The 12,190-nt window shown below is 34.2% G+C and overlaps 1 protein-coding gene across 2 annotated transcripts; it reads left to right on the plus strand.

The window, feature by feature from the left end:
- The first annotated feature begins 9,418 nt into the window (after nt 1-9,418).
- On the plus strand, nt 9,419-11,101 carry LOC107729048 (uncharacterized). Of its 2 annotated transcripts, XM_016539395.1 has the most exons (4): nt 9,419-9,492; nt 9,596-9,934; nt 10,344-10,394; nt 10,558-11,101. In XM_016539395.1, exons 1-4 carry the CDS (start codon nt 9,432-9,434, stop codon nt 10,728-10,730), a joined length of 624 nt encoding a protein of 207 aa, XP_016394881.1. In that variant the 5' UTR covers nt 9,419-9,431; the 3' UTR covers nt 10,731-11,101. The 2 variants fall into 2 exon arrangements, with proteins under 2 accessions (XP_016394881.1, XP_016394882.1); XM_016539396.1 differs by lacking the exon at nt 9,596-9,934.
- The last annotated feature ends 1,089 nt before the right edge of the window (nt 11,102-12,190 follow it).

Genomic DNA, 12,190 nt, shown 5'->3' on the forward strand with positions numbered 1-12,190 from the left:
GATGAGTTCTTCTGTGTCATCATGTTCTATTAGTTCTACAGCTTCAGTTTCGGAACTTTCATGCTTAGTAACACATACAGCTGTTCCCTCACCACAGTGCAACAGTGAAAAGGGACCCCTTTCAAACAGTGTCGCGTTCCCAACGTTGTTTAAGCGACATACCATATTGCGGTATTTTAAAAATTCATATCATAACAAAAATAAACCCCGGTATTCGGTATGAACCGGTATACCGCCCAGCACTAATGGATACCAAGAAAGTGTGACCAAATCAAAGTACTCAGTAATGCATCTACTGAAATGATGGCATTATTAGTGCGCATGTAAACACAGTCAATGATAGAGTTAAATTTGGTGCAGGAATTCATGCAAATTCTGGTTCTTTTCCAGACCCAAACGGTGCTGATGGGAAGCACTGTAACAAGCTCCTGATCCTGCTGGCCTTTTGCTTTTGGATCGTCTTCCACCTTGAGGGACCAAGATAATGTCACATATACACAGCATCTACTCCAGGGCCAAAGAAATGCTGTTCTTCATGCACTACAGCATTACAACACCTGAAACGATCATCTCAGGCTTTACATTAGAGGACAATGGACTTTCTCAGACCAGGAGGCCTTTATGATCAAAAATGCATTAAGGAACCATTGTTTTTGTTAGGCCAGTCTGCTTTAAAATGCATGTTTTTATCAGTCTTACTCCTCATTCTTTTAAACATTTGTCCACTTTAAGGCCACTGCCACTTTATATGTGCTTTTCTTTTCTTGTCTTGTGCAAAACATACAGCATTACAACATCTGAAATAAGCATTTCAGTCCTCAAATAAGCACAACATTAAAAAAAACAACAACAGACATTCTTCAGGAGGCCTATATGACCAAATGTGCATTAAATAGACAGTTATTCCTCCCTGTATACTCAGTTGGACATTATCCTTTATATGCAGTTTTTGTATTTTATATATATATATATACCACAGTTGATCTGTTAAAAGAAAATTATTAATGTAAAAAAGTATTTATATTAAATATATATTTAAATGTTGTCTTCACAAATTCCTTTGTTCACTATTTCTTTTAATTTTTTTCGCAAAAAGAAAATGCAGCAGATTATACAGCAATAATGCAACACAATGGAAAATTATTTGCATTATAAATGGGTTAACAGTTCAACACTTATGCAGATATTTCTTCATTGATTTAATTTAATTATTGTTAAATTATTATTTGATGGGTAATAATTAAAACATATACATTCAGTTAGATTAGATATTTGTTCTGCCTGTTTTTAGTGAAATAGTGCAGATACAGCCGGTGTAAGATATTTATGGCTGGTAAATTTCTGCCCATTGGCAGATGTGACAAAATGTTAGTTTTAGAGCCTGTGCATGCACACATGAAGTTACATTAAAGCTTACGTAGACCACATCCAATAATACATACAAAAAATTATATTTTTATATTATGAATAATTATAGCATTGCACATAAAACAGGAGCTGCTGCAAGAAAACAAAGCTCTTCAAATTATGTAGAAGCTGCGTAAGCTTTAGTTAAAGGAAATGGAAACACTTTGTGGTTGAAGTGTCTGTGCTTTGCATTGAGACCATAGACTGTATAAAAAGATTGAGACCTGTAGTGTATGACACACACAATGGAGAAGGTCATGCTCTTTTGTGCTTTTTCATACAGAATAATTCAGATCACTTCCAGCGGTAAATTTATTCTACTTTACGATTTCACATAACTGACCTTTTTAACCTTAAATATATCAAAATCATGTCAATAATTTTTTCCCAGATGTTTCAGAGCATGATGTGAGTATTTTACGAGTCCGGCTGAATGAAAGCATCTCTCTGAACTGCAGCATGACCGACAGATATGAAATCTCCTGGTATCACCAGAATCCTGAGTCTGGACGACTAACACTACTGATGTCTGCCAAGACCAGCAGTGTAGCGGGAAGAAAACTGCTAGTTAGGTACAATCAAAACTGGAGTCGTCTGACAGTTGAAGCAGATGTGGAGATCAACACAGTCACGCTAGTTATTTCTGGACTAACAGAGTCAGATTCAGGTCTTTATTTCTGTGGAACAAAATCAGTGGAAATGCACTTCGACAAACCCATCAGACTACAGATGGAGGGTTAGTACTGCTGACTTCCCAGTTTCTCTCAAATCTTTATAATGATTTCAATGAGGAGATTTTTTTTTTGTAAATTATTTTACTGTTGCTCGATTTATTTCAATCATCACTAGTACTCATAAAAATGAAAGTTTCCTTTTTTTTCACAGCAATGGCATAGAACTATTTTTGTTTCAACAAATAACCTTTAAGTGCACGTGCAGTTTTTGAAAGAAGCATTGTTTTCTTAGTGTGATGAACATTTAAATCATCTTTAGAACCATTTGTGGATTGGAAAGATTCTGTGGAATCATAAGGCGGTGTTTGTGCTCCAGATATGAATGATTCTTCAAATCATGTGTGTTGTTGAGCAGTTTGCTGCTATAATAATATTGAATCTCGTTGTGTTTGAGTAAGTGATCATATATTTAAAATATTTTCAGACAAGCCGACAGAGAGAGAGGACAAAGCTCATTCTGTCACAGAACCGCCAGAGGAAGCTGAGATCACAGGTGAGAGCGGAAATCACTCTTGTTCGTGTCTCATACAGGCATCTCTAGTTCTAAAATCAGTATTAATTCTTCAGTCAAGTGCATTGGTGTACAAGTTCATCGATCTGACTGGATAATCTTTAAAATAAACGATCCAAAAGAGTGTTTTTGCAGAGATTCAAAAGGAAAAAAAAAATAAATTTTTTGTTTCCCAGGGATCAGTGAACAATTTTTAAAGGTGATGCATACATTTATTTCTTTTGACTTTACTAAGACACAAAATAGGCTACCATAATGCACTTGCAGATATTTGGAAACATGTTAAGTTCACACACTTGTTTCTCAAAACAAACAAACAAAAACAATTCTACAGCCAGATAATCTACTTTGAAATGTGTGTTCCGTGTCGGAATGTCTGTTTTTGTTTTGGTCTGTGTGACTCCGCCCACTTATAGTTGACTATATTTGTATTTCTACATATGTATTTCTACAGCTCAGGTTGCCAGTTGGCAGTAAAAATATGGGATTAGATCTCTGCCACAATTCTGCATGTGAAAGATCATATTGAGTGCACAAAAGTGCATTTTGTGGAGAAAATGTTCGGCAAAGAAGAAGGTTTTTCAAGCTCACGAAAATGTATTTTGCATTTAAAATAAGTTTTTGGATGTGTGCAGACCTTCTCTTTTGCGTGTGCAAAGTTTCACTAGCTTGCTCACCTGATGCTTGCCCTCAGTGCTCTCTGCTTGCTTAACACAACCCAGCTTTACAATATGCCATAATTCCAGCCAATCAGAGACAAGGCTGCTAAATTCTGATTGGCTGCCTTGACAATCAATCGCAACATTCCCTGCATTACTGACTACAGCAGAAGAGAAAAAATACAGTGCATGCACAATTATTATGCAAGTTGATATTCTGATCATATTTTTTTCCAAGCACATTTTACCAATTCCAAACGACATCAGTCTTAGTAACTACTATTAATCTTGAATAACTGAAATATAATTGTTCACGAAGGCTGGAAGTGAAAAACGCCTTATGTTCAGGTTTGCATAATTATTTAAAATAACTATATTTCTACAGCATTTTTATCATCTAAAGAAACCTTTTCCACTATAAAGAACCCTTTCTGGGGTTGTTTAGTTGCCAAGCAACATATATCACAGAATGTGCATCACAGATTTTTACAACGGCTTCAAACTCAGTATAAATCAGGATTAGTGTCTCAACTATGATTATTTAGAAAATGTTGTTTGAATAATTCTCGTAACTACTATTAATCTTGAATAACTGAAATATAATTGTTCACGAAGGCTGGAAGTGAAAAACGCCTTATGTTCAGGTTTGCTTAATTATTTAAAATTGTTTAGTTGCCAAGCAACATATATCACAGAATGTGCATCACAGATTTTTACAACGGCTTCAAACTCAGTATAAATCAGGATTAGTGTCTCAACTATGATTATTTAGAAAATGTTGTTTGAATAATTCTCTGTCTGTCTGTAGAAGAAGTGACTCTGACGGAGCGTGTGCTGATGTTCGGTGGTGTTGGTCTGGCTGTGCTTGTGTTTTTTCTGGCTACAGTCGTTGCAGGAGGAATCATTCATTATCACGGCTGGCAGAAAGGATGGACCGCAGCCAAACGCTCATCTCTGATTCACCACAAATCACTGAAATAACACATTTGTGTGCTTTATTTTTCACTCTATCCCATTAATCAGCATTGCTGTAGGTTACAACCGATGGTGGCTCACCAATATGGTTCAGATGTGGTTCTGTTGGCCAGATCTCAGACTTCTGTTGTGGCAAGAATAGCATTATTATGTACATATAAGCTGAATTCAAGAGGAAATATACATGCTATCTGTTTTATGGCACATAAAGCTTGATTAAATAAAAATGTTTTCAATGTTAAATGTGCTGTTGGGAGTTCTGATCAAACAAACTACACTAAAACTAAGAAATGATGTGTGTTTGTGCATTATCTGGTAGAAAACCTGATCATAACCAAAGCTAAACCTCTTCAAACACAACTGTATATGTGCAATGATGTCTCAGAAAAACAAAAAAATGTTTTCACATCAATCATAATTTCCTCACTGACTGCAATAAGATTGCACAACTAAAACCACAAAAATATGAGGTGATAAACCGTCTACCACTGACACTAGAGAGTGTTACTTAAAAAATCACTATATTTAGACAAGACTAATAGAATGAACACATTAGTAAGAGTTAAAATCAATGAATATATGGAAAGATGAAGGAAGATACTCCTTTAAGAACAGTGTGTATTTACAGCTACACTGTAACATGTTTAGAGATGTTTTGTATGTCCATTTATGCTGTTATTAAGAGAATTAAATAAAACATTTGCTGATTTACACAAAATTGAAAATCATGAAACGACCAACAGATGGTCAAGGTGCATTACTGCAGCTGCCCTGTATATTACATCAATATAATGTAAGCTAAATTGTGTTATGAGCAGAATCTGTGCAGGGAGAGGACTTTGACTGTCAGATAAACATCTCTCTTCAATTTCACAACTCATACAAAGAGAAGGTTTATCAGCATTAGATTTAGCTTATCACATCGTTGTGAGTATTTATTACAGGCCAGAATGACCCTCATCATATTTAAACCACTCTCTCTCTGTCCGCCATTATTTTCAAACACATTCACATAAAGTCATGAAACATGCTGGTGTTGAATATGCTTCCATCACACACACACACACACACAGACACAGACACAGACACAGACACACACATACTCTATTTGGTATTATTCATCTATTATTATTGCCATAATAAAACTAGTATTGTTATATTATTGACCATGCTGCTGCTGAACCAGAGAGAGCATAGATCGTTTGAAACAGCTTCACAAACAGTGTTTTCAACTATTGCTATTTCTGTGCTGCAGACATCAAATAATAACAAAAGTATTGGGATAAAAGTTTATAATCTGGATATAAACACATATGTTCAAAATGAGTAAATGACGTGTGAAACTTACGCTTCAAATAAAGATTGCATCTTTTACACTATTATGCCAGTAGGTGGCGACCAGTGACTGTTAAAATGTAGGCCTAATTGATGAGATTCGTTCAAAAACTCTTGAGTCTTCTTTCATGATTTTTTTATTAGTGAATTCATTTAAATCATTAAATATTTTTAATAGGCTCGACATGGACATTTATAGATAAACTCATTTATAACATTAAATAGAATATTTTGTCAGAACCTCAAGTAAATTAGCCAACATATTATTTTGGTTGGTTGCCTAATGTTTTGTTTTTAGAATCGTGCAGCAACAGATCTCTATTATGTATATCTATCTCTAAAAAAAGAGCTGTTTTTAGCTTAAAGAGAAAGTTTTGAGTTCTGAAATTTAGAAGATGTTTACAATGACCTCTTAAATGTCAAGGTCAAGGGAATTTTGGTTTCTCAGTGTATGACCCCTTTAATTGTTTGTTGAAAATTCTGATCAAATAAACAGCAGTAAAACCAAGAAATCACGTGTGTTTTTGCATTTTCTGTCAGAAAACCTGATCATCAGCAATGCTAAACCTCTTCAAGTTTATTATCTGGATATAAACACATTTGTGACCCTGGAGCACAAAAGCAGTTATAAGTAGCACAGGTATATTTGTAGCAATAGCCAACAATACATTGTATGGGTCAAAATTATCCATTTTTCTTTTATGCCAAAAATCATTAGGATATTAAGTAAAGATCATGTTCCATGAAGATATTTAGTAAATTTCCTACCGTAAATATATCAAAGTGAAAATTGACACTTATGACTGGTTTTGTACTCCAGAGTCACATATGTTATGGCAGCTCCGATCAAAATGAGTAAATGACATGTAAAACTTCACACACGCACAGACGCACGCACACATGCACAGACGCACGCACGCACATTTGTTTGTTTGTTTCATTATCTTTGGACATTGCGTAGACTTCCATTGATTTTCTATAAGTTTAGTGATATTTTCTATCGATTATTGTTTGATATGGCATTTTTTATTATTGTGTATATATTATCTCCGATCAAAATGAGTAAATGACATGTAAAACTTCAAATAAAGATTGTATCTATTACACTGTTTTGCCAGTAAAAAAAAAAAATCCAGATTATAAATTGAGTTTAAAAGAACAACTAATAAGCCTACATCTGGCATCTATCTTGTACTGTTAGCACTATTAGCCAATTAAAATGTACAGTCTTACAGACTAGGATGTAAAATGTATAACATTGTAGTATTTGGGACAATAATAATGCATTATAACGGACGGTGTTGGTTACTTTTTTCCCAATTTATTGATTGACAGCTCTCCTGTCCCCATGTTGAGAGAAATCAGAAGATGTTACTGTAGTTCTAAAATAAATATGAATATGCATTAATTATATCTCACTCACAAAAAAAAAACAGATTCAGTATTCCTCAAAATGAATAAAAATAATGCAACTCAGAATATGACGCAAACCTGCAATAATTAAACGTTAAACAACATAAATATCCTTTATGTATTTAATCCCATTCTATTAACCAATGTCTTTGCTTCTGACCTTCGATGATCCAGTTCAACCGTACTAATAAGCAAAAATTACTCTAGACAAACATTTGTGTGTCATTTTTTATTGCTGAAGTGTGTTGAAATGTCTTCTTCTGCATTCTACTGTACGGACGTAAATTTACATTTCCTTCAGCCTGAGGCTTATTCATTTCACTTTTGGTGTGAAAAGGCTTTTACATTTGCCAAAAATATGCCAGTAAAAAAAAAAAATCCAGATTATAAATTGAGTTTAAAAGAACAACTAATAAGCCTACATCTGGCATCTATCTTGCACTGTTAGCACTATTAGCCAATTGAAATGTACAGTCTTACAGACTAGGATGTAAAATGTATAACATTGTAGTATTTGGGACAATAATAATGCATTATAACGGACAGTGTTGGTTACTTTTTTCCCAATTTATTGATTGACAGCTCTCCTTTCCCCATGTTGAGAGAAATCAGAAGATGTTACTGTAGTTCTAAAATAAATATGAATATGCATTAATTTATCTCACAAGCACAAATTACTCTAGACAAACACATTTGTGTGTCTTTTTTTATTGCTGAAGTGTGTTGAAATTTCTTCTTCTGCATTCTACTGTACGGACGTAAATTTACTTTCCCTTCAGCCTGAGGCTTATTCATTTCACTTTTGGTGTGAAAGGCTTTTATATTTGCCAAAAATATAACTTTTTTATTTTAAAAACAAACAAGCAAGCCCTGTCCAGATTTAAAAAGTAATGCAAAAGTAACGTAACGCATTACTTTCCATAAAAAGTAACTAAGTAACGTAATTAGTTACTTTTTTATGGAGTAACGCAACATTGTAACGCATTACTTTTAAAAGTAACTTTCCCCAACACTGCTAACGGAGGATTCTAAAAGGTTTTCTTATTTTAAATGACGCTTCTCATCCAGCGTGTGAAGTTCTGCAAGATTCTAAGTAACTGGAGACAGATTTATTTTTATAAACAAGAGTAACATGTGCAAAATCTTTTTTTTTTTTATATGAAAAATGTATATATTCTACTCTATTCTAGGCCTCTTGTGTTTTTCAAGGCACTTTGTGACTTTTCTTACTTCACACACAAAAAAAGAGCAAAACTTTGACACAATTTGACTCCTTGATGATTTGATATTTTATAATAGTGATTTTATAAATTCAAAGTATAAAGCAAAAAATAACTAATACTAATGACTAATAAGCCAATAAGTGCTCATCTGCTGCCATCTACTGGTTGTAGTGATAATTTGGTGTCTTTTGTTCACCACAAGGTATATTTAGGTTTAAGGGGATCATTTTAGAGCTTTAAAGTGCTGGAAATAATTGTGTGAAATGCTTGAAAGTCATTGAAAAATGCTTGAATTTCTCTCTCAAAAGCCTGTACTAACCCTGAAATTAATAATGTCAAGTCAAGTCACTTTTATTTATATAGCGCTTTTAACAATACAGAAAAATAGTTTGTTTTCAAAACAGGAAAATAGTGTGTCAATAATGCAAAAGGACAGCAGTGAACACTCATTTCTCAATGGATCTCTGTGCATTAATGTGTCACCAGATCAACACTGGTTCCCAAGTAAACCAGTTTGCTGATTTTTGTAAAATAACTTCTGTTTTTTGCTTTTCAAATAAAAGAGTAGTTTCAGTTAAATAGGTTGCAGGCTCATTAATTGGTAATAAATAGTTGATAATAAATAATATTGAAGATAATAAATAATCTAAATGTATTGGGGTTGTCTTTGCAGCTGCGGTTGCTTATTTTTCTCGCGAGACTTGGCAACAGTGGTTTGCTTGTGCTGCGCTCAATTATTGGACCGTTTTTTTCATTTGCTATTTAATGTTCCTCTTGTGCACCAGAAATGGCAGCGCCTATGAGTTGGGCAACGTCGTGCATCAGTGCGAACGCTCACAAAATTTAGTCGCACCGGCAAACAAATTGCAAAATGTGACAAAAGTCTATAAACAAGTTTTTGCATTCTTTCTCCTTGTGAAGAAGAGAGTTATATTTGGAGTTCTGGTGATATGATATTTTTGCCATATCGCCCACCCCTAATTTCTATAATTATGTGTAATTATGACATTGCACATCAAACAGCAAAGCTTAATAAACCATAGCTTTAAGAAAAAGCTATGTAGAAGCTGCATAAGCTTTCCTTAAGAAAGGAAGTGGAAACATGTTGTGGTTTAGTGTCTCTGCACTGCAAGGAAACCTGCAGTTTGATCGATTCTGTGACGAACGAAAGACAATGGAGAAGGTCATGCTCTTTTGTGTTTTTTCCTACTTGATTGTTCAGATCACTTCTAGCGGTAAATATATTCTCCTTTACAATTTCACATCATTGACCTTGTCATCCTTAAATATAATCAATGTTTTAATCATTTCAAAGCATCAGTTTATGATGTTTTCCAGATGTTTCAGAACATGATGTGAGTCTGTTAAGATTGCGGCTGAATGAAAGCATCTCTCTGAACTGCAGCATGACCGACATACATGAAATAGCCTGGTATCACCAGAATCCTGAGTCTGGACGACTAACACTACTGATATTTGCCATGGGCCGCATAAAAGAGCTATATACAATTGATCAAAACAGTCGCGTGAGAGTTAAAGTAGATATGTGGAGCAAAACAGTCTCACTACTTATTTCTGGACTGACAGAGTCAGATTCGGGTCTTTATTTCTGTGGAACAAGATCAAATCCAATTTCAGAAATGCACTTTGAAAACCCCATCAGAATACAGATCGAGGGTTAGTTCTGCTGACTTTTCAATTTCTCTCAAATTGTCATACTGCTTTTAATACTGAGAATTATTTGACTGTTTCTCAATGTATTTCAATCATCACTAGTACTACACTCATAAAAATAAAGTTTCCAAAAATGATGTTTTTTTTCTCACTGCAATGCCACAGAAGAACCCTTTTTGTTTCCACAAAGAACCTTCTAGTGATCAGTTCTTAAACAAAGCAGTGTGAAGAACATTTGAATCATCTTTAGAACCGTTTTCCGCTCTAAAGTATCTTTTGTGCAATGGAAAGATTCCGTGGATCTTAAAGGTTCTTTTTTATGCAGTGCTTGTGCTCCAGATTCCTGAAATCATGAGTGTTGTTGAGGAGTGATCGTATATCTAAAGTGATCATATATTTCAAATATTTTCAGACAAGCTGACAGACAGAGAGGACGAAGCTCGTTCTGATGTTGCGATCACAGGTGAGAGCAGAAATCATTCTTGTTCGTGTCTCAGTTTATTTCAGGAACTCTTCAAGTGCAATTTTATCAGAGTTCAAACCCAGCGCAGCCAATCAGAATCTGTGTTACTTTATTCTGTTGTTTACTGAATGTTGTTTTCTGAATGTTTTCTGTCTGTCTGCAGACGAGGTGACGCTGACGGAGCGTGTGATTATATTCGGTGGTGTTGGTCTGGCTGTGCTGGTGTTTTTTCTGGCTATAATCATTGCAGGAAGAAACATTTACTATCACGGATGGCGGAAAGGATGGATCGCAGCCGAACATGCTGGTCTGACTGTTCAAAATTCACCTAAATGACACATTTGTGAGGTTTATTATCACAATAATCAGCATTTTTGTACGTTACACCAGTGGTGGCTCACCGATGTGATTCAGATGTGTTTCTGTCGGCCAGATCTCACTTAGACGTCTGTTGTGGCAAAGCTCTGGAGGAGCATTAACATGTAGCTACACATAATCCGAGTTCATGAGAAAATATAAATGTCATCTGTTTTATGGCACAAACTTGTTCAAATAAAATGTCTTCAGTGTCAAATGTGTCGTTGAGAGTTCTGATCACATAAACAGCAGTAAAACTAAGAAATCACGTGTCACGGTTGTATTTTCGATGGAAGAATTATAGAAACGATCATTCTTTCTAAATGTGATGTAGACCTAAACATACTGTCTGTGACTACAAATAAACAGAAACAGATGCGAATGAATAAGTGTGTGTGCCGTCTTTCTTTTGTGAAATACCACTTTATTTCTGTGACTAATTTGCAATCCTGAAACAAATTAATTCATTATGATCAATGTATCACTTATTATTGTAAAACTGATACAACATCAATGCTGTGGTTTTAAATGTCTAATTAAACTACAAACAAATCAAACAAATGGGTGCTTTTTCATGTTCGTTTTGTGATTTCACTACAGTTCCAGTTATTTATTTCTGATTAGTTTTCTGATAAAACTTTTCTTTGTTGGTGAAATGCTGAGGCTGTGAGACAGAAACCTCTCGGGATTCATTGAAAATATCTTCAGCTGTGTTCTGAGGATGAATGAAAGTCTTAGAGAGTCCAACAACATGAGGGTAAGTAAACAAGGGAATTTTATTTATAGAGCACGTTTAAACTCAGCTTACACTGACCAAAGTGCTATATAAAAATAATGATAAATTACAATAAAATATTAAATGAAATAGAGTACAATAAAAAAAAAACTTTTGGTGAAAAGTCTGATTAGATTGTTTATATTTTATATTTTTGACTATACAGTATATACAGCCCACTGATTTATGCTTGAAAACATTTTACAAATGTTGCGTTTCAATAAATACATGGGTCAAAGACGTTAAGATGTCCGCATCGAAAGAAATGTACAAAAGTGATTTTATGTCCATAGAAAGCACATTAAATGTAAGTAAAGTGTCTACTTTTAAGGTTTTGGAGAATAAAGATTCATTGAAAATATCTTCAGCTGTGTTCTGAGGATGAATGAAAGTCTTAGAGAGTCCAACAACATGAGGGTAAGTAAACAAGGGAATTTTATTTATAGAGCACGTTTAAACTCAGTTTACACTGACCAAAGTGCTATATAAAAATAATGATAAATTACAATAAAATATTAAATGAAAAACAAAAACAAAATTGCAATTAAATTAAACAGAAAACTTTTTAGATTTTTTGGGGTAAAAACAACAACAATTTAAAGCAGTATTACACTTATTGTTTTTATGCTTAAACCCTTTTTTGTCTTTGACCCACATACGGATA

Source organism: Sinocyclocheilus rhinocerous, unplaced genomic scaffold (genome assembly GCF_001515625.1).
Source record: "Sinocyclocheilus rhinocerous isolate Xijiao unplaced genomic scaffold, SAMN03320098_v1.1 scaffold248, whole genome shotgun sequence".
NCBI classification, from domain to species: Eukaryota; Metazoa; Chordata; class Actinopteri; order Cypriniformes; family Cyprinidae; genus Sinocyclocheilus; species Sinocyclocheilus rhinocerous.